The 26,154-nt window shown below is 50.0% G+C and overlaps 2 protein-coding genes across 10 annotated transcripts in view; both read right to left on the bottom strand.

Moving 5' to 3' along the window:
* The window catches only part of CAMKK2 (calcium/calmodulin dependent protein kinase kinase 2), a 59,095-nt gene extending 41,292 nt beyond the window's left edge, over positions 1 to 17,803 (bottom strand). For 4 of the 7 annotated variants that reach the window (XM_064379696.1, XM_064379694.1, XM_064379697.1 and 1 more), the window contains exon 1: positions 17,722 to 17,748. The gene's annotated coding sequence lies outside the window, so the exon portion shown is untranslated. Of the gene's footprint in view, positions 1 to 13,773; positions 14,062 to 17,721 lie in introns of those variants that run through there. The other 3 variants (XM_064379691.1, XM_064379695.1, XM_064379692.1) reach the window with 2 other exon arrangements.
* A 7,734-nt stretch (positions 17,804 to 25,537) lies between these two features.
* ANAPC5 (anaphase promoting complex subunit 5) overlaps positions 25,538 to 26,154 on the bottom strand; it is a 47,293-nt gene continuing 46,676 nt past the window's right edge. For all 3 annotated transcript variants that reach the window (XM_012468934.2, XM_012468936.2, XM_012468935.3), the window contains one exon: positions 25,538 to 25,863. In XM_012468934.2, the coding sequence (XP_012324357.1) occupies positions 25,652 to 25,863 (212 nt within the window). In that variant the 3' untranslated portion in view covers positions 25,538 to 25,651. The remainder of the gene's footprint in view (positions 25,864 to 26,154) is intronic.

Genomic DNA, 26,154 nt, shown 5'->3' with positions numbered 1-26,154 from the left:
TTCAGGCAATTCTCCTGCCTCAGCTTCCTGAGTAGCTGGGATTACAGGCACGTGCCACCGTGCCCAGCTAATTTTTTTTTTGTATTAGTAGAGATGGGGTTTCACTATGTTGACCAGGATGGTCTCGATCTCTTGACCTCGTGATCCACCCGCCTCGGCCTCCCAAAGTGCTGGGATTACAGGCTTGAGCCACCGCGCCCGGCTATATGATTCTATTTATATGAAATTTTTAGAACACGCGACTCGAGACAGAAAGTGGACTAAGTGGTTGCCTAGGCCTATGGGGATGGTGACGTTAGCAGGTGTGGGGAATGACTGCTAAGGGGTACGGGGTTTCCTTTTGGGGCGATTAAAATGTTTTGAAACTAGAGAGAGGTAATGGTTGCACAACATCGCGAATGTACTAAATGCTACTAAACTATATGTTTAAAGTGGTCAATTTTATGTTATATGAATTTTTATCCCAATTTTTTTAAAAAAAGGCAGGGTGCAATGGCTCACGCCTGTAACCTCAGCACTTTGGGAGGCTCAGGTAGGTGGATCACAAGGTCAGGAGTTTGAGACCAGCCTGATCAACATGGTAAAACTCCATCTCTACTAAAAATACAAAAATTAGCCAGGCATGGTGGCACACACCTGTAACCCCAGCTACTCAGGAGGCTGAGGGAGGAGAATCGCTTGAACCCAGGAGGCGGAGGGTGAAGTGAGCTGAGATCACACCATTGCACTCCAGCCTGGGCAACAACATGAGACTCCGTCTCAAAAAAAGAAAAGAAAAAACAAAAAGGCCTCCTTGGGAGGCCGAGGAGGGTGGATCACCTGAGGTCGCGAGTTCGAGACCAGTCTGGCCAACATGGTGAAACCCTATCTCTACTGAAAACACAAAAATTAGCCGGGCATGGTGGCAGGTACCTGTAATCCCAGCTACTCAGGAGGCTGAGACAGGAAATCACTTGAACCCAGGAAGCAGAGGTTGCAATGAGTGAGCCAAGATCGCGCCACTGCACTCCAGCCTGGGCAACAGAACAAGACTCATCCCCCACAAAAAAAAAAAGATTAACACATCCCCTTAGGCTGGCAAATCTTACCGTCTCTGGGACAGAACATTAACCTTTGGTTCACATGTTTGACAAATTCTGCTGGACAAATGTCACAGGTACCGCTGGAATTCAGGGAGTACATCCAGGGACAGACACCTGTGGATGATGGCCACTCCATGCCAATCACCCATATCACAAAGGGTCTCTCTGTTGGTCCCAGGAAAACAGAAGGGACTCAGTAGAGAGTTTCTGAATGAATAAAATGGTATCTCTGATGACACTGGGTGGTGGTGGGTGGGGAACAGAGAGGAAGGTACAGACAGCGGAAAGACAGAGCTCCCTGGAGGATCTGGCTGAGAGGCAGAAAACGTCCCTCAGCCCTCTCGGACAGAGAAGGATTGATGGAATAGCTACTATGCCAAGCAGGTAGCAGGGAAAGTCCAATAGGAAAGGGAAAAGGGAAAAACACGATGTTCCAGCACTGACACGGGCCTGATTCATGCACAGAGTGTGGTAAAAGAACACCAAAGAATCCAATCATGTGGCAAGATGCTCAACCGCACAGTGAGAGAACTGCAAATTCAAACAGTGAGGCGGCCTGGTGGTTCCCCAAAAACATAAACATGGAGTTACCATATAACCAGCAATTCCTCTCCTAGGTATGACCCAAAAGAATTGAAAGCAGAGACCCAAAAAGATACTTGTACACCAGTGTTCACAGCAACATCATTCGTAATAGCCAAAAGGTGGAAATAACCAAGTGTCCATCAACAGACGATGAATAAACAAAATGTGGCAGAGCCACACAACAGAATACTATGCAGCCACAAAAGGAAGGAAACTGACTCACGCTACAACACAGATGAACCGTGAAGACAGACGCTAAGTGAAACAAGCCAGATACTGAGAAACAAGTATGGTAAGATTTCAGTTCCATAAAGAATCCAGAATAGTCCGATTCAGGCCAGGTGCAGTGGTGCACACCTGTAATCCCCACACCTTGGGAGGCCAAGACGGGTGGATCACTTGAGGTCGGGAGTTCCAGACTAGACTGGCCAACATGGTGAAACCCCATTTCTACTAAAAACACAAAAATTAGCTGGGCGTGGTGGTGGGCGCCTGTAATCCCAGCTACTTAGGAGGCTGAGGCAGGAGAATCACTGGAACCCAGGAGGCAGAGGTTGCAGTGAGGCAAGATCATGCCACTGCACTCCAGTCTAGGGAACAGAGGGAGACTCCATCTCAAAAAAAAAAAAGGGTGTGTGTGTGTGTGTGTGTGTGCGCGCGCGTTTTAATATAGATGGGGTTTCTCCATGTTGATCAGGCTAGTCTCAAACTCCCGACCTCAGGTGATCCACACACCTCGGCCTCCCAAAGTGTTGAGATTACAGGTGTGAGCCACCATGCCCGGGCAAAAAAAAAGAAATTTTAAAGGAAAGAAAAGGCCAGGCACGGTGGCTCACGCCTGTAATCCCTGCAGTTTGGGAGGCCGAGGCGGGCAGATCACCTGAGGTCAGGAGTTTGAGACCAGCTGACCAACATGGTGAAACCCAGTCTCTAAAAAAAAAGGAAAGAAAATACCTGTAGTCATGATAGGAGTTATGATGATGAGGCCTCATATGCTATGGGATCAGATGGGGCAGGAGGTCTTATCTCCTATTCCTCTATCCCCCACCCCCTTACTGTATCTGAGAAAGAAATCATCAGCTCTGTCCCTGGTTCGGCTTCCCTGTCAATGAGAGAATACAACTCAAGTTCAGTATTTCTCCGTGTCCCTAGCTGCTGCTACTTTACTTATCCTTTTCATGATCCTTATCTCCCAGAAGAGGAAACTCAGATCCCCTGAAGTTCAGCTTAAAGTAATCCTGTAAAGCATCCTGTCAAGTCGGTGCCCATCTGATAGTCATAGGATTAGATGAACCAAGCACTCAGAATCACACCCGGCACTTGGTTAAGTGCTCAGAAACCGTTACTTCAACAATTACCTGTTGGATGCTGATACGTTTGACTCTGTCCCCACCCAAATCTCATCTTGAATTGCACTCCCATAATTCCCATGTGTTGTAGGAGGGACCTGGATGGAGATCACTGAAACGTGGGGGCGGTTTCTCCCATACTGTTCTCATGGTAGTAAGTCTCACCAGATCTGATGGTTTTTAGCAGGGGTTTCCGCTCTGGCATCTTCCCCATTCTGTCTGCCTGCTGCCTTCCATGTAAGACGGGACTTGCTCCTCCTTGCCTTCTGCCATGATTGTGAGGCTTCCCCAGCTATGTGGAACTATAAGTCCAATTAAACCTCTTTCTGTTGTAAATTGCCCAGTCTCGGGTGTGTCTTTATCAGCAGCACAAAAACAGACTAATACAGTTGCCCATGGCCTGCTATGGTAGGTAGCCTATGCTCTGGAATGTTCCCAGGAGGACTGATGTCCAGGCGAGCTAGCCTGCTCCTGGGTGTGTCCCTCAGCCCTGGCCGTGTGGCCTGCGTCCCCAAGGGCAGGCAGTCTCTCCCCCATCCTAGAGCTGCCTCTGATAGGGCTGCAAGGGTTCCTGAGAAGAAAATGAGGCCTGGCAGTGCCTGGGAAAGTCAATGAAGATTTTTTTTTTCCACCAACAGAAATACAATTGCTTATCAATTCCTACTCCAGGCCAAGGGCGCTGGGCCATCCGCCCCTGGCAAGGCTGCTTTTAATCAGCCTCCTTGGCAAGCTGGCATCTGGACGGGGCCTCCCTCACAGCTCTGACGGAGTCTCAGTCTTTTTGGTCTGGAGGAGGACGGAGAGGAAAGATGCCTCAGACCCAGGGCAGTGGCCTCAGCGCTGGCGGGACAGGCATGAAACCCCAGAGCTCAGCAGAGAGGAGCCCAGGGGACGCAGGCCTCAGTGCCACAGGATCTGACAGGACAAGGTGCATCCAGGGGCTTCTTCTTTTTTTTTTTTTTTTTTGAGACTGAGTCTCAGCCACTCAGGCTGGAGTACGGTGGTATGATCTTGGCTCACTGCAAACACCATCTCCGGGTTCAAGCAGTTCTCCCATCTCAGTCTCCCAAGTAGCTGGGATTACGGGGGCCCGCCTTCATGCCTGGCTAATTTTTGTATTTTAGTAGAGATGGGGTTTTACCATGTTGGCCAGGCTAATCTTGAACTCCTGACCTCAGGTGATCCACCTACCTTGGCCTCCCAAAGTGCTGGAATTACAGGTGTGAGCCACCAAGCCCCCATCCAGGGGCTTCTTGTCTCACAGATGCCTACAGAGTCTAGGCCAGTGTTCTGAACCTACAAAGATCTGATGAAAGCTACCAACACTCTGTCCAGGAGAAAGAAATCATGCAAAGAGACAATAGTTCAGCCTGGAAACAGCAACAGCTAACATTCAACTGAGCTCTCATCAGGCACCCAGCACGAGCTAACCGCCTGGCCATGTAACCCTCACAGGACAGGCCCTCTGCCAGGGAAGGACAGTGAAGCGTTTGATTCCAGGGATGGAGAGAGAGAGGACCTTTCTGCAAAGTTGGTTGGATTTGACAAAACGTCAGCCCTGGCCCCTCATCCTTGCCCAAGAAATCCAAGCAGAGCCATCCCCCAAGGCCATGCCTCTACCCTCTTCCCTCTCACAGGGCAGCTCGTCATGAGCCACCAGAGCCTTCCTGGAGCAGATGGACCCAGGACCCGGGCCAGGATGAGGGAAATGTTCCTTCCTCTGCCAGGAAGCCAAGTGGCACAGGCCTCCAGGAAACACCTTCTCGTTTCCTAGGGGCTGTTTCCAAGCTGCGTCCACTGCCTCCCCCACAGCAAGTTGCCCATGGGTGCCAAGGAGGTGCTCCCAAGCCCAGACACCCCTGAAGCTGCCTCATCCCGGGCACAACATAAAGGCCCAAAACGGCTTCAAGGATCCTGCCAAGGCCACGGACGATGTCCTGCCTAGGACATCAATGTCCCCCCTAGGAAAATGGGCTCAGCCAGCCACACTGTGTCTCACATGGGGAAACTGAGGCCCACAGAGGTCCTCAAGGAAATTCATTCATTCATTGGTTCTTTCATCGAGTAATTATAAAGGAATGATCATCTGCTGGATAAGCAAAACAGATGTGGTTTTGCCCTCAAGGGACTGATAGTCCAGTGACGAGTACCAACATTTAAAAGTAGGTGCACAAGGCCAGGACGGTGGCTCACGCCTGTAATCCTAGCACTTTGGGAGGTCGAGATAAGTGGATCACCTGAGGTCAGGAGTTCAAAACCAGCATGGCCAACATGGTGAAACCCCCGTCTCTACTAAAAATACAAAAATTAGCTGGGCATGGTGGCTTGCACCTATAATCCCAGCTACTCGGGGCTGAGTCAAGAGAATCATTTGAACCCAGGAGGTGAAGGTTGCAGTGAGCCAAGATCACACCACTGCACTCCAGCCTAGATGACAGAGCGAGACTTTGTCTAAAAAAAAAAAAAAAAAAAAAAAAAGTAGGTGAGAGCCAAGGGTGGCTCACACCTGTAAACCCAGCACTTTGGGAGGCCGAGGTGGGCAGATCACAAGGTCAGAAGTTCAAGACCAGCCTGGCCAACATGGTAGAACTCCATCTCTACTAAAAATACAAAAAAAATTAGCTGGATGCAGTGGTGGGCGCCTGTAATCCCAGCTACTCAGGAGGCTGAGGCAGGAGAATCGTTTGAACCCAGAGGTGGAGGTTGCAGTGAGCCGAGATTGTACCACTGCACTCCAGCCTGGGCGAGAGGATGAGACTCTATCTTAAAAAAAAACAGCAGATGTACAAGTGAATCTACAAGCACAGACTAGGGCAGAAGGCCAGGGTGTGACCAAAGAGAATAGCAGAGGGGCCTACTTGAGATCTAAGGGTGGGTGAAAGAAGGCCCCTCTTGGGGAAAGGCTATTTAGGCTGAAACCTACAGGGTGAGTAGGTGCTAAGGGAGCAGGAATTTGTTCCCAGCAAAGGAAACAGCTTCTGAGAAGGCCCCCTGTGGAAAAGAGGTGGGAGAGGGAGGGCAACAGAAACAAGTTCCCCCGGTCTGGAGCCCGGGAGCAGGAAGCAAGTTGGGGAGCAGGGGCTGGAAGGAGCCAGAGCTTTGTGGGAAGCCGATGATGATGATGACGACTACAGCCAAGGGCGGCCCAGGGCAAAGCTACAGGGACTGGGCTCGGACCCTGCTGTGAGTTGAACTGTGCCCCCCAAAAAGGTATGTGGCAGTTCTAACCCTCAGGACCTCAGAATGTGGCCTTATTTGGAGATAGGCCTTTAAGGAGATGATGAAGTGAAAATGAGGTCATTAGTCCAACAGGCCTAGCCTAGTAAAGGGGAAATGCAGACGCACAGACAGCACAGAGGGAGACGGCCATGCGGACACGGAGGCGGGTGGGGGCTCCTTCTATAGGCCTAGGAGCGTCAGAGATTGTCAACAACCACCAGCCGCCAGGACAGAGGCCCGGAACAGACCCAGCGCTCCGAAGGAATCAGTCCTGCTGAAGCTTGATCCAGACTTCTGGCCTCCAGAACTGACAGAACAGACCTCTGTCCTTCAAGCCACCCAGCGAGTGGGGCTTGGTCACAGCTTCTCTAGGAAGATAATACAGCACCCCGCCCAACCAGTGGGGTTCGGGGAAGCCGGCTGCCTTGGAGGCCACAGACTCTGAAGCATTTCCCAAAGCTCAAGGGGGAGACCTGAGAGGCTCAGCTGCATCCGCAGAGGCAGTGCTGGAATATTCCAGACCCAGGGCCCTTGCCTAGCTAAGCAGGGTTATCAGATCCAGTGACACCAACTGTTACAACAGGCTCTCCTTCAGTGCGCTTTAGTGTGGGGCCAGTGAAACAACTGGGTCCCCAAAGACAAACGCCGTCCCTTGTCAGATGGCAATCGCGATCTCTCAGGCTTCAGACACCCTGTCCTCCTCATAGTCCCTAAAACAGAAAGGTTGCAAGCGGTGACTCCTGGATGACATGTGGCCATCGACATGTTGGCTGTACACCAGGCTCAAAGCTATCTGAAGAAGAGGTGCTCATGGCCGTAATCCCAGCACTCTCAGAGGCTGAGGTGGGAGGATGGCTTGATGCTAAGAGTTCAAGATCAGCCTGGGCAACATAGTGAGACCCCATCTCTACAAAATTTTTTAAAAATTAGTTGGGGATGGTAGCTGTAGTCTCAGCTACTCAGGAGGCTGAGGCGGAAGGATAGCTTGAGCCCAGGAGTTGGAGGCTGCAGTGAACTACGATTGCGCCACTGCACTCCAGCCTGGGTGGCAGAGTGAGAGCCTATGCCTAAATAAATAAATAAATAATGATTTGAATGAGATGCCAACATTTCAGAGCCAGGAGATTTCAGAAAAAAGTGCAAATTTCCAGATTCTCTTGAAGAACTGCACACTGATAGCACTGGGCCTGTGTTCTATCCTGGTAACCACTCGCTGCAGCTCTGGCAAGGGACACACTCGCCAGCACGCCACAGTCCTCACCACTCCCCAGTGCCTCCCTGAAGCTGAGGACAGGCTGCCTGCCGCAGGCCACGCCCTCCCCTTGGCTCACATCTCACGCCCTCCCTCCCCACTACAGGTGCCTGAGTCTGCAGCCCCTGCTTTTGAGTCACTGAATGTCAGTGTGAAGACGAGCACACATCAGTGGTCACCTGCTCTGACCATTTCATTCCACCAATGAGAAAAATGAAGGCTCAGAAGGTTTAACTGATTTGCCCAAATCACGCAGTGGTTCCAGGCAGGACGACAACTGGCCTGAGTGTTACTGTCGTTGTTTTTGAGATGGAGTCTTGCTCTGCTGCCCAGGCTGGAGTGCAGTGGTGCGATCTCGGCTCACTGCAACCTCCGCCTCCCAGGTTTAAGCAATTCTCCTGCCTCAGCTTGCCAAGTAGGCAGGGACTACAGGCGTACCACCATGCCCAGCTAATATTTGTATTTTTCATTGGAGACAGGGTTTCACCATGTTGTCCAGGGCTGGTCTCGAACTCCTGACTTCAAGTGATCCACCCGCCACAGCCTCCCAGAGTGCTGGCATTACAGGTGTGAGTCCACGTGCCCGACCAGGCTACATTTTTCAGAAAGGGGCCAACAATTACAGGTGCAGCCTTGCCATGTCCACATATTGTATTCTGAATAAAGTCCAGGCTGGGCCAAAATCTCTAACGAGGGAGAACACGCAGCCCATTCCTCTGCCTTCCTGGGAACCTCGACCTGTGTTTGAGAGAGACAAGAGCGAAGGCACAGGGTCTCAAAGTGCTTGGAGGAGAAATGCACAGGGTTTGGGCACAGGGTCACGGACATGACTAACTCATGAGAGCTGTGACTTTGCCCTCCTGTTTACAGCCGAATTCCAGGGCCTAGAACTTTCTAGGACACAGCTAGCACTCAGTAAATACTAGCTAGAAGTTGTTATTTCTTCCGTCCCAAGGCCATAAGAAGGTCAGAAGCTTTCTTTAGCTGGCCTAGAGTTGACGTTTCTTTGGTCTGATAACAGTAGCTCAATATATGTCTGGGAAGCCATCCCTCTATGTGAGAGGTAGCCTTATGGAGCTGACCCTACCATCAGCTTCAGAGATTCAAACATGACTCAAGCCTGGCCAGCCAGTCATCAATTGCTCTGGTCAAGTGGGTAACTCAAGAGTAGATGTGAGGCTGAGCGCAGTGGCTCATACCTGTAATCCCAGCACTTTGGGAAGACAAGGTGAGCAGACCACTTGAGGCCAGGAGTTCGAGACCAGCCTGGCCAACATGGTGAAACTCCATTTCTACTAAAAATACAAAAATTAGCCGGATATGGTGGCACATTCCTGTTATCCCAGCTACTCAGGAGGCTGAGGCATGAGAATCGCTTGAACCCAGGAGGAGGAGGCTGCAGTGAGCTAAGATCACACCACTGCACTGCACTCCAGCATGGGCAACAGAGCAAGACCTCATCTGAAAAAAAAAAAGAAAGAAAGAAAAGAGTAGATGTGTGGGCCGGGCACGGTGGCTCACACCTGTACTTCTAGCACTTTGGAAGGCTGAGATGGGCAGATCCCTTGAGCCCAGGAGTTTGAGATCAGCCTGGGCAACATGGGGAGACCTCATCTCTACAAAAATACAAAAAGCTAGCTGGGCATGGTGGTGTACACCTGTAGTCCCAGCTACTAGGGAGGCTGAGGTGGGAGGATCATTTGAGCTGGGGAGGTTGAGGCAGCAGTGAGTAGTGATCACACCACTGCACTCCAGCCTGGGTGACACAGTGAAACCCTGTCTCAAAAAAAGAGAGATGTGTGACCCAAGTCAGTCTATTGGGTCTTATTCTGTGATTTTATGGAAGTGTTGAAAAAAATGTCCTTTCTATTGAACCTAGAGCTCAGAGGATATATTCCTAAAGCTACCAGGGGCTGGGGAGAACCCTGCTTCAGAATGAAGTCTCAGAAGAGAGAAGAGAGGTAATGGATGGAAAAGAGCTGAGACTGAAGACACTGTTTGGGCACCTGGATTCGGCCATGCCTGAAGCTCATGTATCTCAGGAGTTTTTAACTACATGAGTCAACACATTTCCATTTTTGCTTATGCTATTTCATAATAAGTTTTCCATCATTTACAGTCAAGGGCCCTGACTTACCAATGACAGAGCTGACTGAGAGGAAAGCTGCTATCTCCCTACACCCCAAGGATCCTATCAAAGCCAAACTGCCAGGTAGCTGCAAGGCCTCTGGCCACCTGGACAGCCTTCACCTCGACAGGCAGAAACCAGCACTTCCAACACTGCTTTTCCTTTCTTTTAATCTGAAAACATCAAGGATGGGGCAGGGAAGTGGCTAAATAGGTCCTGTTATTATCCCTGTTCCACCAGTGAGGAAACTGAGGCACGGGGAGCCTGACTGACTTGCCCACCATCATCCAGCTAATGAGTGCTTCAGGAGGGCACAGGTGTGAATGCTCACCACATAGAAGCTGTTGCCAAGAAAGAACTTGGGCAGTTATTGAATTCAAATTCAAGGCAGTCAATTGGCTTCCTTTTTTTGTGTGTGAGACAGGGTCTCACTCTATTGCCCAGGCTGGAGTGCAGTGGTGCAATCATAGCTCACTGCAGTCTCGAACTCCTGGGCTCAGGTGATCCTCCCACTTTACCTCCCGAGCAGCTGGGACTACAGGCACACACCACCACACTTGGCTAATTTTTTGTCTTTTCTGTAAAGATGGGGTTTCGCCATGTTACCCAGGCTGGTCTCAAACTCCTGGGCTCAAGAGATCCACCTGTCTCAGCCTTCCAAAGTGCTAAGATTACAGGCATGAGCCACTGCGCCTAGCAGGTTTCAATTTATTTTAAAACAAAATCTCTTAAATCTCTAATCCCAACATGCTAACTTCACTCTTTTCCTCTTCCTTTCTAGCCCTTGTCCATATGCATCACATTTCACAAAATTAAAAACAGCGTATGCATATAATTTCCCACCCTTGCTTCCGTGTGTCGTAAGAGCACACTCTCACACGGCTTTTGCAATCAACCCAAGAGAGGCTGCAGATGCAGTCACTGACACTCAGGGAGGTTGAGATGACCTCATCCAGGCAGCCCAGCAGGCTTGCAGTAAGACAGGAAGAGGTCCAGGTGGCCTGCCCTGCAGCCCAGTGACCCCTGCCGCCCTGGATGCTCGGAGCAAGCAGCTCCCCTGCCTTGCTGCTCGCCAGGGCCAAGTTGCCTTAAGAGTTCTTAGGCAGCTGTTACTCAGTCAATAACAAAATGGCATTGAAAGAATGGCCCCAGTCATGCAGTCAGGCATCTAAAGCCCGGTGTGGGCCAGGCACAGTGGTGGCTAACGCCTGTAATCCTAGTGCTTTGGGAGGCCGAGGCAGGACAACTGCTTGAGGCCAGAAGTTTGAGACCAGCTTGGGCAACACAGCAAGACCCCATCGCCACAAAAAAAAATTTTTTAATTAGGCAAATGTGGTGCTGCACACCTGTGGTCCCAGCTCCGTGGGAGGCTGAGGTGGCAGGATCCCTTGAGGCCAGGTGGTTGAGGCTGTAGTGAGCTGTGATTGCACCACTGCATTCTAGCCTGAGCAATAGAGAAAGGTTCTGTCTCAAAAAAAATGTTAAATTTTAAAAAATATTAATAAAAATAAAGCCAGATGTGCACGGGTAGCCCCAGTCTTGAAGTGTGAGGAAGTTATGAATGTGGGGTGACTCTGGGTGTGTGTTTAGGGGAGGGAGGTATTTAGAAATAAAGGGTAGAAACCATCTTCCTCCCTCTTCCCCCACTGCACCCTTCCCAATCTTTCATGGAACAGAAGGAAGAGGTTGGAAAACACCTGGAATTTCAGTTTGTAATGAACAAGAAAAAGACTTCAACTCCAGCATGCTCTTGGCAAATCAGAGATGGAAAGGAACAGCTCAGAATACACAGGCATCGGTGCCTGGGCCACCCACGACCCTTCTCCCTCCCTCCTCCCCACCTTTTGGACATCGTGCTACATCTAGCTGCAAGCCTCCTCAGGTGAGGGACAGGAAGAGCGCAGGGAGCCAGCCCTACAGCTCTGAGGGGCCCACCCTGTCCCCACACCTGGACCCAGAGGGCAGCACTGTCTGAGATGAACCTAAATGAAATATTTCTCTGCCAGAAGCCTTGAAGGCAATGCCCCAAAGCACATTTCAAAAACAAAAAAGGGAATGTGCTCTCCCCCTGCACCCTGGCCCCCGCAAAACACTAGTTCCCCATTTAAACTTCTCTAACAGAAGCTTCTCTCAGGCACCACCCACAGGCCTCCTTCCCCACCCGCTGGGTTCCTGCCTCACGCATAAGCATGGGCAGAGGGGCAACACCTTGGCCTCCCTGCTGACTCCCACCCGCCTCTCCTCCGAGGACCACCGTCCCTCTCTCTTTTCCAGGTTGGGATTAGCATTTTTATCTCGGCAACCGCCATCTCTCAACTATTTACAGAAGCCACCAGGATAAAAAGAGGCAACATAAAAATAGTTTCTCGGCAGCTTTCAGGATGGGGTGGGGTGGGGTGGGGGTGGGGGTGGGGGCACAACAGAATCTTCTCATTTTCTTTCGTTCCTTTTCAAAAGGGAAAGGATGCCAAAATTGTTCATCTTTTCCAAAAGGCCACTCACCTGGGAGCTTCTCGGGGGCCAGGAACCAAGCCCCAGCATTTCTCAGTTCCCAGGGCACAGCTTGTCACCAGCGCCCCCGCCCAACCAAAAGAGTGGGCTGGGTGAAGGGTTGAGGCTACGGAGCCAGGGCGCCCCGCTCTGCCCCGTTTCCGTCACCTCCCGGGCCTCCTTCCAGCTTTCCAAAAAGCGAGTCAGTTCAAAAACACAAAGCAAAACAAAACTTTGGCTTTTCTCTATGCTTAAAATGTTTCATAATTGAAAAAAGAAATTCAGTGGCAATACGACAAACACCACAGAAACTGAAAACACGGGCAGCTCAAATCATCCCTTTCCCATTTTGATCAGTAACATCCCCGACAGGGAAAGCAGGAGCCAGGGGTCTTCCCTACAATACTTAACAGAATACACACCATTTTAAAGATGCCTTTTTTATTGTTATTATTTTGGTTTTGTTGAGGAAGGGGTCCAATCAGGGTAGAAAACAAAGAGTAATGTCAAATCTTATTTTTCAGACCGAAAAACTATTCGGAAATGCTTTCCATCCCATAACCTCCCAGGGAAGGTGGACTCCACTCCATCAGAAAACAACCATAATTTGCCAGGATAAGGAGCCAAAGCCAGGCACCGTGACTCACGCCTGTAATCCCAGCACTTTGGGAGGCCCAGGTGGGCGGATCACTTGAGGTCAGGAGTTCGAGACCACCCTAGCCAACATGGTGAAACCCCGTCTCTACTAAAAATACAAAAATTAGCCAGGCGTGGTGGCGCACACCTGTAATCCCAGTTGCTCCAGAGGCTGAGGCAGGAGAATCGCTTGAACCCCGGAGGTGGAGGCTGCAGTGAGCCAAGATCAGTGTGACTGCGCTCCAGCCTGGGCAACAAGAGCGAAACTCCGTCCAAAATAAAACAAACCCACTGCCTCCTGGATCAAGTCATGGTCATTTCATTACAAGTGTGATTTTTCAGGGACAGTCTAGATTTTATTCAGTTCCATTCTTTTCAGTTATGATGGTTATTTGTTTGTTTTGGTTTTGGTTTTGAGATGGGGTCTCGCTCCGTTGCCCAGGCTGAAATGCAGTAAGCAGTGCCATCATGGCTTACTGCAGCCTCAACCCTCCAGGCTCAAGAGATCCTCCTGCCTCAGCCCCCAAGTAGCTGGGACTACAGGCCTGCACCACCACACCTGGCTAATATTTTTAAATTTTTTTGTAGAGACAAAGTCTAGGCTAGTCTTGAACTCTTGGGCTCAAGTGATCCTCCTGCCTTGGCATCAAAAGGTGTTGGGATTAGAGTTGTGAGCCACTGCACCCAGCCACGATTTGTTAAATGCAGGTCCCCATGTGATTTTATTAGTATATATTTTGTGAGACTTTTTTTCCAAATCAATAAATCCACAAAGTAGAGAAAACCTAACCAGACAGACAGTGCCATGGCCCTGTGGCCACCAGTGGAGGCAGCCCAGTCTGTCCTGATAGCTTTGCCAGGAATACCCGCCAAGAAGGCAGAAATGGAAAGCTGGCCTGAGAGGAAGCCCAGCGGAGATCAGCTCCTGAACCCCGCCCCCTCGACCCACGCCCCTCCTTTCCCCCCATGTTTCAGAAGGGGGAGGCAGAGTGCAGAGAGGAAGGGAGGATGTGATCTTTTTGGAACAATTACCTTGAGCCAAGCTGTGTCCTGGGGTCTTCCATACAGAAGATCAACTCTATAGCCACCCTCTAGGTAGGTGTGGGCGGCTCCATTTCACAGATGAGAAAATCAAGGCTCAAGGTCCTCTGGGGTCTGTATCCTTTCCTGATGCACCTTCTCTTCCTGAGTTCTCAGGCCTTCCTTGGCTTCCCCTTCTTTTTTTTTAAAAAGCAGAGTCTCACTCTGTCACCCAGGCTGGAGTTCAGTGGCATGATCTTGGCTCACTGCAACCTCTGCCTCCCGGTTCAAGCAATTCTTCTGCCTCAATCTCCCAAGTAGCTGGAATTATAGGCACACCCCATCACGCCTGGCTAATTTTTGTATTTTTAGTAGAGATGAGGTTTCACCATGTTGGCCAGGCTGGTCTCGAACTCCTGACCTCAGGTGATCTGCCTCTTTGGGTTGAGGCTGAGGCGGGAGGATCATCTGAGGTCAGGAATTCGAGACCAGCCTGGCCAACATGGTGAAACCGCGGGTCTACTAAAAATACAAAAAAATAGCCAGGTGTGGTAGCATGCGCCTGTAACCCCAGCTGCTCTGGAGGCTGAGGCAGGAGAATCGCTTGAACCTGGGAGGTGGGGGTTGCAGTGAGCCAAGATCATGCCATTGCACTCCAGCTTGGGACATAAGAGCGAAAATCCATCTCAAAAAAACAAAACAAACAAAAAGCAATATAAGACGCTCTAATTTAAAGGAAAATCTGAAATATCATTTGCCCCAAATCCCCAGGATCAGGAAATGAAACGTTTGCCATAGCAACAAGAAGAAAGCATGCTGGGGAGGGAAGGTCACAGGTGACCCTCTGCAAATTACTTAGCCTCTCTGAGCCCTTCCATACAATGAGTTGATAGAATAATGGTGATTCTGTGGCCCATGTTAAAATTTGGGCTAGCCTATAATCCCAGCACTTTGGGAGGCTGAGGCGGGTGGATCACGAGGTCAAGAGATCAAGACCATCCTGGTCAACATGGTGAAACCCCATCTCTGCTAAAAATACAAAAAATTAGCTGGGCATGGTGGCGTACACCTGTAGTCCCAGCTACTCGGGAGGCTGAGGCAGAAGAATTGCTTGAACCCTGGAGGTGGAGGTTGCGGTGAGCCCAGATAGCGCCATTGCACTCCAGCCTGAGTAACAAGAGCGAAACTCCGTCTCAAAAAAAAAAAAAAAAAAATTGGAGCCAAAAATGCCTTCAAAACAGGCTTGGCCTACCCCACTTGGCCCGGTCCTTTCCCCTGAGAGTGGTGTCTGGCCACTCATCTTCCATCTAGGATGAGGTTCGCAAAGAGGAAACCCCCTGCTATTGTACAAAGTTCCCTCTGCTAGGTCATTCCACCCTATGCCCTTTCCCTCCTACTCCCACCCAATCTCTGATTTCTGGCCCATCCTTCAAGGCTCTGCACAAATGACACCTCCTTCAGGGAGCATCCCACATTCACACCAGCCTGAGATTTCTCCAGAACCCTCAAAGTCCTCTGCTCCTTCCATTGCGACAGCACTCATTTCTTATGGTGTTGTTCAGCAGTGGCGCTATTGGCATTTGAGCAGGGTGATTCTTTATGTCGTGGCCCTGGACGCTTTAGCGGGCATCCCTGGGTCCTGCCCACTAAAAGCCAAGAGTGCTTAGCATCATTTTTTTTTTTTTTGACGAGTTTATGCATTCACAGTGGAGGACTTAGCATCATTTTGTAACCAAACATCATCCCCAAACTTTTCCAAATCCTTGTGGGTGGGGTGGGGCCACCCCCAGATGAGAACTAGTGCGTGGTTATTAGTGACTATATTTGGCTACCAGCCCACTAGGCAAGTCTCAGGATGGGCAGTACTACAGACCCTGCATAGAGCTGCATCGGCAAACAGTGATTTAGTGAGAAAACCAAACAAGCACCTGGGCTCCTCAAGCAGCTGAGGGCAGCCTTGCAAGGGCCTCTGCTCTAGAACAGGTGGCAAAGCACAAAGGTTCTAAGGCCTGACATGCCTGCATTGGCTGTGTGACTCTGGGCAAGTTGCTCAACTTCTCTGAGCCCTTCCATAAAATGGGGCTAAATCCTAGCAACACTGCAGGATTTTTGTAAACCTCAATCTCCTAATCTCTACAATAGGGCTAAAATCCCCTGCTTTGTAGGATTTGGTAGGCATTAAATGAGATAATGCACGCAACACAGCACAGAATCTGGCACGCAGCAAGAACTCAATAGATGTTAGTTGTTAACATTGTTATTATTATTGTCTAGGGCCAGCAGGTGGCTCATGCCTATAATCCCAGCACTCTGGGAGGCTGAGGTAGGCAGATTGCTTGAGGTCAGAAGTCAAAGACCAGTCTGGCCAACGTGGTGAAACCCTGTCACTACTAAAAATACAAAAATTAGCCAGGCGTGGTGGCGGGTGCCTGTGGTCCCAGCTACTGGGAAGGCTGAGGCACGAGAATCGCTTGAACCCGGGAACCGAGATCATGCCGCTACACTCCAGCCTGGGCAACAGAGCGAGACTCTCAATAAATAAAAAAAAAATAAGTATTATTATTATCCAAGTTAGGGGCTCATCAAATGATGGCTGTTACTCTTCATTACAAAAATGCGTTTCGCGTCCTCATCACAATGCCTGCTTCCTCCACAGGAAGGGTATACGAGCAGCAGTCTGGAAGGGGATCTGGGGCTCACCCCAAAGCTGCATTTGCGTGTCCTGCACACTGTTTATTCCGAAACTGCACGTTTTCGTGGGGTGATTAGGGAAGAGGGCGGCTGACTCCCCCAAAGCCCTCCCCTTACTGCAGCCCCCGCCTCCTCCAAGGAACAAAGGAGCTTATGGGGACATAAAGCCATCCTCTTCTCTCTCCTCTGGAGGCAGAGCTAGGGGAGGGGAGTGGTTAACGGCAGCACAGCTCTAGGGCACCTGAAGTTTCTGTCCCCTGCGTGGGGACTCCCAACACCAGTCTGGGGAAGGTAAAGTTGCCTGTAGTAAGATGGACACTGCAGGTCCCATGTGGAGGCCAGGTACCCCTCTCTTGCTGATGGCACTGAGATGCCCTCCCCAAAGCTCCATCCCTCCCCCTCAACCTTCTGAGGGAGATCGGAGGGGCACCAAGTGAGAGCGGCCGGGGGGCAGGCTGGCCGAGCTGTGGAAGCACCCCACTTCCTCAACTGGGCAGTGCAAGGGCTGGGAGAAAGCCAGGAAAAGCTCAAGGCTGGGTGGGGTGGCACCCCAGGCACCGAGCCCCAATGCCGAGAGGGGCTGGGTCCAGCGTCCCTGAGAGTCAGGCGGACACCTCTCTGCATTCACAGCGTACTGCAGCCCCGAGGTGAATTTAGGTCAGAAGGACCAAGCCTGTGAGGCTCCGGCTGAGAAAAGAGGTGTGGTGGGGGTGGTGAAAGGGCAGACCGAAGACAGCCAAAGGTCCCCTAGGTCCCCGCAACTGTTGGCCTAGGGTCCTGCCACCTGGTGTCCAAGCCACCAGGGCCTGGGTTTGCCCCGAGATAGGCAGGCTGCGGGGTGGGGGTGCCCGAAGTCCGCTGGTCCTCTCTTCCCGGGAGCGCTCCAGGTTTCCCCACCTGTCAAACGCGAGGGGGTGGGCCTCGGCCGCCTCCACGAACCCTGACGGCCCCGGCTCCCGGTGGCAGCGGTTCCAAACTCCAGGACCGCCCCTGCCACCAGGACAGGGCGCGGCCCAGCTGAGGAGGCCATCCCGAGGCCCAGGGCGCCCTGAGGACGCGGGGGAAGGGGTGTCGGGGACCGTGTCCCTCCACGTGGCGGGGCGTGGGGCGGCGCACGTGGGGTCCCTCGGCGTTAGGAGCCCCAGGCCAGCCTCGGGGCTTTGTGTGCCATCCCGGCGGCAGTCCCCCGCCTTGAGAGGGAAAAGCAGCAGGCGCCTGGGGCCGCGGCGGCTGCGTCCCCAGCCCTGGGCCCGGCTACCGCCAGCTCACCTGGGCTCCGCGCCGCCGCCGCCTCCCGCGCTCTGCGCCCCCGGCTCGGCTCGGCTCGGCTCGGCTCCGCTCAGCTTGCTCTGCGCGGCCGCGCGCTCCTCTCCTCTGCCCGGGCGGCGGGCGCGCGGGGGGCGGGGGCGGGAGGAGCCGCCCGGCTCGGCTCGGGCGCGACGCGGCCCCGGGCAGCGCGGGGATTGGCCACGGCCGCGGGAAACCCGAGCGCGGAACCGCCCGCGCCCGCCGCGCACCGCCCCCTGCGCGCCCTCGCCCGCTCGACCCCGCGCCGGGGAGGGGTGGGGAGGCGAGAGCCTGCGAAGACTAAAGTAGCGGCGAGGCGGCGGGCAGGGAGAAGAAAGGGAGGAGGCCAAGAGCGGGGGAAGGGAGGCCCGGCCGGGAGGATCGGAGGCGGCGGCGGGGAGAGCCTGGCGGGGCGCAGAGCGCGGGTGGGGCGCCGTAACTTTGTCCTCGCTCGCCCGCGGCGCGCACCTGTCCAGGTTCTTCCCGCGGCGCCCTCGGGCGGGCCGCGCCGGCAGCGCTCGCTTTGTTTAGCCAAATGCGGGGAGTGCAGGGCGCCGCCAGGCCGACCCTGGGAAAGTTCCCCAAACCGGCGGGAACACCCGGAGCAACCCTTTGCGACCCGGCTGCTGCCCCTACGCTAGGCGCCGGGCGGTGGATGCGGCCTAGTTTTCGGGCCACCACCGACTCGGGGGAGCCCCTTTCCGCAGCCACCTCCCGACTGACCACTTGCTCAGTGCCGGCCCTAAGGGCTGGAGGAAGGCATTCCTCTCCCATATCCAGCCCACGTGGATGCACCATTGACGTTCTGGCTTTTCGAGACGACTACTTGGATGCTTTTTGTGAGATACAGCATATTCTTCCCATTCTCTCCTTTTTGGCACCTACTTTGCTGGAGCCTTAAGTGTGCGTTGGGTCCCCCCGCTGGATAACAGCACTGTGCGGGGGAGAGGGGAAACGAAGACCTAGAGGGCTCCCTGAATTCCTGCCGCGTCGAACGACCCAGGGAATGTCTCGTTGACCCTGCCAAACAGCCAAAAGGGAATCGAGTTCAGAGGCGAGTCAGCCTTCAAATTAATGAAAGTTTCAAAGCCCTCTGGTCAACTGGGTGGATTTCCAGCCCGTTCCGATGAGCTTCTCTAATATTTCTAGGCTGTAGGGTCACTCACATGCAGTGAGCCAAAGAAAGGACCACTTCCACTCCTACCCTCACTCCCACTCCCACCGCCACCCTCACCCTCACCCCTACCCTCACCCCAATCCCTTTTTTTGGAGACAGGCTCTCTCTGTGTTGCCCAGGCTGGAGTGCAGTGGCACGATCACGGCTCGCTGCCGCCTCGACCTCCCCAGGCTCAGGTGATCCTCTAGCCTCAGCCTCCGGAGTAGCTGGGACTACAGACACATGCCACCACATCCAGCTAATTTTTTCTATTTTTTGTAGAGATAGCGTTCTCCCTATGTTGCCCAGGCTGGTCTTGAATTCCTGGGTTCAGGGGATCCTCCTGCCTCTGCCTCCCAAAATGCTGGGATTACAGCCAACGCACTTGGCCATCCACCTCTTCTGATGTTACTCAACATACATACATTTGTTGGAAATAGTAAAAACCTGAGGCCGGGCGCAGTGGCTCACGTCCGTAACCCCAGCACTTTGGGAGGCCCAGGAAGGCAGATCACTTGAGGCCAGGAGTTCAAGACTAGCCTGGCCAGCATGGTGAAACCCCATCTCTATCAAAAATACAAAAATTAGCCCAGTGTGGTGGCGGGTGCCTGTAATCCCAGCTACTCCAGAAGCTGAGGCACTAGAATCGCTAACCCAGAAGTGGAGAGATCGCACCACTACACTCTAGCCTGGGCAACAGACCAAGACTGTCTCAAAAAAAAACACCTGGGAACAACTTCCTATATGTTCATCTAAAGAATGGATAAATAGAACTCATTTCAGTTGTTTGATGGAATACCATCTAATAGTTAAAAGGGGTGCATTATGCCGGGTGCGGTGGCTCACGCCTGTAATCCTAACACTTTGGGAAGCCAAGGCGGGCCAATCACCTGAGGTCGGGAGTTCAAAACCAGCCTGACCAACATGGAGAAACCCCATCTCTACTAAAACTACAAAAATTTAGCAGGCCGTGGTGGCGCAAGCCTGTAATCCCAGCTACTCAGGAGACTGAGGCAGGAGAATTGCTTAAACCCAGGAGGCAGAGGTTGCCGTGAGCTGAAATCTCATCATTGCACTCCAGCCTGGGCAACAAGAATGAAACTCCGTCTCCAAATATTTTTTAAAAAAAAATTAAAAATTAAAAAATAACAACAGCCAGGTGCAGTGGCTCACGCCTGTAATCCCAGCACTTTAGGAGGCCAAGGCAAGTGGATCACCTGAGATGGGGAGTTCAAGGCTGAGTCAGGAGAATCACTTGAACCCAGGAGGCAGAGGTTGCAGTGAGGCGAGATCGCGCCATTGCATTCCAGCCTGGGCAACAGGGGCAAACTCCATCTCAAAAAATAATAATAATAACAAAAAATAAAATTGGTGCATTAGATCTGTGCTGACATAAGGAAATCCCAAAAACATAATGTTGAGTAAAAGAGCAAGTTGCAGAATACAGCACGATGCACAATTTGTGTGTATCTTACAATCCCACACAGTAGATACTGTTCATGGACACATGCTTACATACAAGTTTTTTTAAAGTCAAAGGGAAGAATATACATTAAATTCGTGACAGTCTGCCACAAGAAGAAAGTAGGCACAGAACAGGACAGGGAGCATAAGGCATGTTGTCAAGTTTTATCCCTTTTCGTACTAATAAATGGTTATGAGGCAAATGGCAAACTGTTAGCAACAGTCAATTCTGAATGGGGGATGCACAGTCCTGTACTTTGCTATATTCTTGTATTTTCTCCTTCCCCCCGCCCCCAGATATGTATCAGAGCTGGTGGAGATTATCTGGGGCATTTATGACTGTAAGGCAGGGGTCAGCAAACTTTGTAAAGGGCCAGATAGTAAATATTTTAGGCTTTGCAAGCCATAGGTGCTCTAATGCGGCTACTCAACCCTCCCATCCTAGCAGCCACAGGAAATAGTAAATGAATGCATGCGGCAGTGTTTCAATAAAACTTTATTTACAGACACTGAAAGCTAAATTTCATATAATTTTAATAAGTCACAAAATATTACTGTTTTGGTTTTTAACCATCGAAAAATGTGAAAGGCCAGGTGTGGTGGCTCACCCCTATATGTGTGATCACAATCCCAGCACTTTGGGAGGCCAAGATGGGAGGATCACTTGAGCCTATAAGTTCGAGACCAGCCTGGACAACATAGGAAGACCCATCTTGACAAAAAGAAAAATGTAAAAACCATTCTTAGCAGGCCGTAAAAAACAGGTGGCATGACAGATTCGGCCTATGAGCAATAAATAGTTTGGCAACCCTGCTTTACTAAGGTGACCAACATGGATTTGGGTGTCCTCTCCTGTTACTGGATGTCTTTTCCTGCTACTCGTTAAACAATTCTGTACGTTACATCATGTTACTAAATTGCTTATGTTTTATTAGGACACTTTAGCTCACACAGGCAGAAACGTAGATATACACACAGCTGTGTAAACTTCAAAGTTTAAAAAAAAACTTTAAAAAAATTTCAAAACACTTAATTTTACACACAGCTGTGTAAAATTAAGAAAGAAAGGTTAGGAAGTGTCCCTACAAATCCAAACCCTAGCTCAAGAGTTGCTTCTTCCTAATACAGTTTCCTGAAATGCTGTGAGCCAGGCCCTCCCTGCCCTCTCCTGTCTTTTTTTTTTTTTTTTTTTTTTTTTTTTTTCCTTAAAGATGGAGTTTCACTCTGATGGCCAGGCTGGTCTTGAACTCCTGACCTCAGGTGATCCACCCACCTCGGCCTCCCAAAGTGCTAGGATTACAGGCGTGAGCCACCGTGCCCAGCCCTCTCTCTGATATCTTAAAGCAAGGGCTGTACCATTTATGTGATGCACAGCCACGTTCCTTCCTTCTTTATTCCTTCCTTTTTCACTCTTGTATTTTGACTTGCCAAATAAACCTATATGTTGTTTCTAGCGTCTAGGCAGCTACCATATCTGAAACATTTGCATACTCTCCGCATTGTGGGTGAAAGCAAAGACCCTGAAGTCAGACAGATTTGGTTCAAATCCCAGTTTCACTAGTTACCAGCTGTGTGGCCTTGGGCAAATGACTTGATCTCTCCCAATTTGGTTTCATCAGCTGTCAAATGGGGATAATAATAGTATCTAGCTCACAGGTTTCCCGTGAGGTTTAAATGTAATGATGTATGCATGTAAAGATACTAGCCCTGTGCTTGGTACAAAAGTCCTCAGTGATACTAACTTTGCACAGAGCTAAAACCCTCATCAATTTGTGTGCCTTTATTATTAAAGTGAATTAGAACAAGGCAGAAACATCACAGTTGCAATTTTTTTTTTTTTTTTGAGATGGAGTTTCGCTCTTGTCCAGGCTGGAGTGGAATGGTGCTATCTCACCTCACTGCAACTTCCACCTCCCGAGTTCAAGCGATTCTCCTGTCTCAGTCTCCCGAGTAGTTGGGATTACAGGCAGGCACCACCATGCCCAGCTAATTTTTTGTATTTTTAGGAGAAACGGGGTTTCCCCATGTTGGCCAAGCTGGTCTTGAACTCCTGACCTCAGTTGATCCGCCGCCTCGGCCTCCCAAAGTGCTGAGATTACAGGCTTGAGCCACGGCACCTAGTCTCACAGTTGCGATTCTTATAAGAATCATCTCACTTAAGGAAACCATTTTCTTCTTAGAAATATGAAACTAAGAATTTGTTTTGTTTTTTGGCTTTTTCTCCTCCAGGAACACCAGAAAATACTATTCTAGGAAAACAGATCTTGTTGTCCTGACAACAGATTGCCAAGAAAATAAGTAAACAAAGCATGTGAATCTTATTTTTACAGAAAACTTGAACAGTATACAAGGGAGGGGCTGAAAGTAAGAGTTTAAAATTACCTCACCCCCCAGGACGGCACTGTTCTGTCCTGCGGAGGCTCCATCCTTCCTTTCTGAGCCGTGTGCCGCTCATGTTGCTCACTGGAATGTTCCACCTCCCCAACCTTGAACATCCAAATGCAGACAGCAGGATTCATCACACCAAAGTACTGTGAAAGGAAAGAAATCTTGGGACCCCAAACTCACTAAGCCAAAGGGAAAAGTCAAGCTGGAAACTGGGTCATGCAAACCTGCCTCTCATTTTGGTTCCTAAGTAAGGCTGCTACAAAGATGAAAAGCTTCACACCTCCCTCACATTTTGCCCACAAGAATATTCCTGGTAGGCTCCAAGATCTTGACCCTAAAGCAGTTCTGTTGAAGTTCTCCGAGGCAATGTAAATTGATAGCTTATCTTCACAGGTGCGGGGGACATGGGACAGAACGCAAAGTCATCCCTCTACTCACCAGAGATAAATATGTATCTGATTGCTTCCTTTGCCCTATCTTCTATGTTATCTTTTTTTTTTTTTTTTTTTGAGATGGAGTCTTGCTCTGTTGCCCAGGCTGGAGTGCAGTGGCACAACCTCGGCTCACCGCAACCTCCGTCTCTCTCCCAGGTTCAAGCAATTCTCCTGTCTCAGCCTCCCAAGTAGCTGGGATTACAAGCATGCACCACCATGCCTGGCTAATTTTGTATTTTTACTAAAGATGGGGTTTCACCACGTTGCACAGACTGGTCTCAAACTCCTGACCTCAGGTGATCCACCCACCTTGGCCTCCCAAAGTGCTGGGATTACAGGCATGAACCACCACATCTGGCCTTGGAAATTCTTAATTACTTCTTAATAAAGGCCTTACATTTTTAGTTCGCACTGGGCCCCAGGAGTTGAATAGCTGGTCCTAGTCAGGTGTGATAACGTCAAGCTTTTATGTTGATATCTGTGGGGTCACCTGAACAACCTGACCCCATTTCTTCAACCTTCTGATGAGGCAGAGTAGCTAAGGCCACTTCTTAAACCGAAAGGCTCTTGCTTTCAATACATTGATTAAAAAATGACATCAGATGAAAAAATATATTTGAAAGAATAAAAAGGAACTGATAACAGTTAGCTCCTACGGGGAAGTATTACTTTTTTTTTTTTTTTTTCTTGAGATGGAGTTTCACTCTTGTCACCCAGGCTGGAATTCAATGGCCCGATCTCAGTTCACTGCAACCTCCGCCTCCCAGGTGCAAGCGATTCTCCTGCCTCAGCCTCCCAAGTAGCTGGGATTACAGGCACCTGCCACCCTGCCCAGCTAATTTTTGTATTTTTAGTAGAGATGGGGTTTCACCATGTTGGCCAGGATGGTCTTGAACTCCTAACCTCAGGTGAGCCACCCACCTTGGCCACCCAAAGTGCTAGGATTACAGGTGGAAAAATTCCTTTTACTACATAGCCTTTAATGTTACTCAGTGTTTACCATCTGTGTATATAACCTTTCAAATGAATTATCAAAGGAAAGATTTTCAATCAACATGCCAATTAATCTCCATCTCTCCACCAAATCTTCTGTTTCCAGAGCAGCTATCTTTGGCTAGTAAATGTACCTGGCCAGCAAATGTACCCTAATAGATACAACTGTTTTACACTGCTTCAAAGAGCTCTGGAGAGAAATTACTTCCCATCAGAAACTTTAAATTTAACAACCAACCAATAACAGGAGCTGCAAAATTTAGTTGGTTCTCTGTTGCTTTATCAAGACTATTTGGGCTGGGCGGTGGTTCATGCCTGTAATTCCAGCACTTTGGGAGGCCGAGGCAGGTGGATCATCTGAGGTCAGGAGTTTGAGACCAACCCGGTCAACATGGTGAAACCCCATCTCTATCAAAAATGCAAAAATTAGCCAGGCATGGTGGTGCATGCCTGTAGTCCCAACTACTTGGGAGGCGGAGGCAGGAGAATCCCTTGGATTCAGGAGGTGGAGGCTGCAGTGAGCCAAGATCATGCCAGTGCGTTCCAGCCTGGGCAGCAGAGCAAGATTCCATCTTGGAAAATAAAACCAAAACAATATTTGGGTACAGCTGCTGCTTTGGACTTGAAACAATGGCATTTTTCTGTGAACACTCAAGGATAAGAAATTCATGAACAGAAAAAGCAGTTAACTGACTTCTGCTTAACTGCAGGGTTAAGAAATGTAAATTAAAATACACTGTATAGTTGGTGATAGCATCTCACACCTCTGAGCTTTGGATTCTTTCTTAATTTACAATCACGTTACTCATGATAAATTCCTGGACTTAATTTATCATTATCCCTCCTTTATAGGGTTAAATATAGAAAGAAAAAGAAAAACTTATCCGTGTAGAGTATATAAGAGAGCCAACACCTAGAAAGGGACTGAAAAATGTTTCTGGTCATTGGTCCAAAAACCGTGGAAAAATCTTTTCCTTCTTAATCTTCAGTCAAGAACCAACAAGTCCTCATGAGCACCCATGGGCACCGCAAGCCCTGGTTCAGTCCAACAAGGCAGGGAAGCCTCAGAAGAAAGTCCAAGCCTCATAATACCTGCACTGACCACTCTGGAGAGATCTACCAATTCCCAGAAGCTCTTATCTGAGAATATGTGCTAAAGGAATTTACATAATGATGGAGTGTATACAATTTCTAATAAAGATATTGGCAATTTTGCCCAGAGGGAACATAATCTGAGATGCTTGCACTACCTTGTTGGCAAAATGCCTGTTTATTAACAAAAAGTTGGCATCCTTTGCTACCAAAAGGGAAGAAAAGGGGAATAAAATGAATACGTAGTTACCAGCAACAGAATAAGACAAACTAATCAGAATGCAGTTTATTGACAAGATAAAATACATCATTTATAGGGAGTGAGGGGACATGAACAAGTCCAAAATCTTATACTCTGCACAGCAGCCCAGCAGGGATGTCTTCTCTAGAGATGGTTTATCAAGGGTACTCCATGAGCAGGCAGCTCCTGATGCAGCTGCCGGAAGAGCATCGCACACCGGTTCCTCTCCTGGGTCTTCCCCAGGCTGTGGTAGAGTCTGGCCTGGAAGTAAAGGACGTCCCTGATTCGCTCTTTGCAGTCAACCTTTGCAAAATAGTTCTTGGCTTCATTGAGGTTCTCAATGGCAGCCTCCAGAGCTGATGGAAAGTGGAGAAAATAACACACATTTAACTCAACGTTCCACAGATAGTTTTCAAAACTTGATATTTAGTTTTATTTGTTCAACATGTACCAGAAGATGCTTTTTATATTCTCTATTCTTTGAGAAAGAAAAAACAAACCATTAGGGTAAGGTTTTCAAAAAGGTCTTTAAGGCTGGGTGCGGTGGCTCATGCCTGTAATCCCAGCACTTTGGGAGGCCAAGGCGGGTGGATCACCTGATGTCAGGAGTTCAAGACCAGCCTGAGCAACGTGATGAAAACCTCATC

Source organism: Aotus nancymaae, unplaced genomic scaffold, assembly GCF_030222135.1.
Source record: "Aotus nancymaae isolate 86718 unplaced genomic scaffold, 86718_ANA_hifiasm-v0.15.2.pri h1tg000021l, whole genome shotgun sequence".
NCBI lineage: Eukaryota > Metazoa > Chordata > Mammalia > Primates > Aotidae > Aotus > Aotus nancymaae.
Note: the sequence above shows the minus strand (reverse complement) of the source record. Positions and strands in the feature narration are given on the sequence as shown.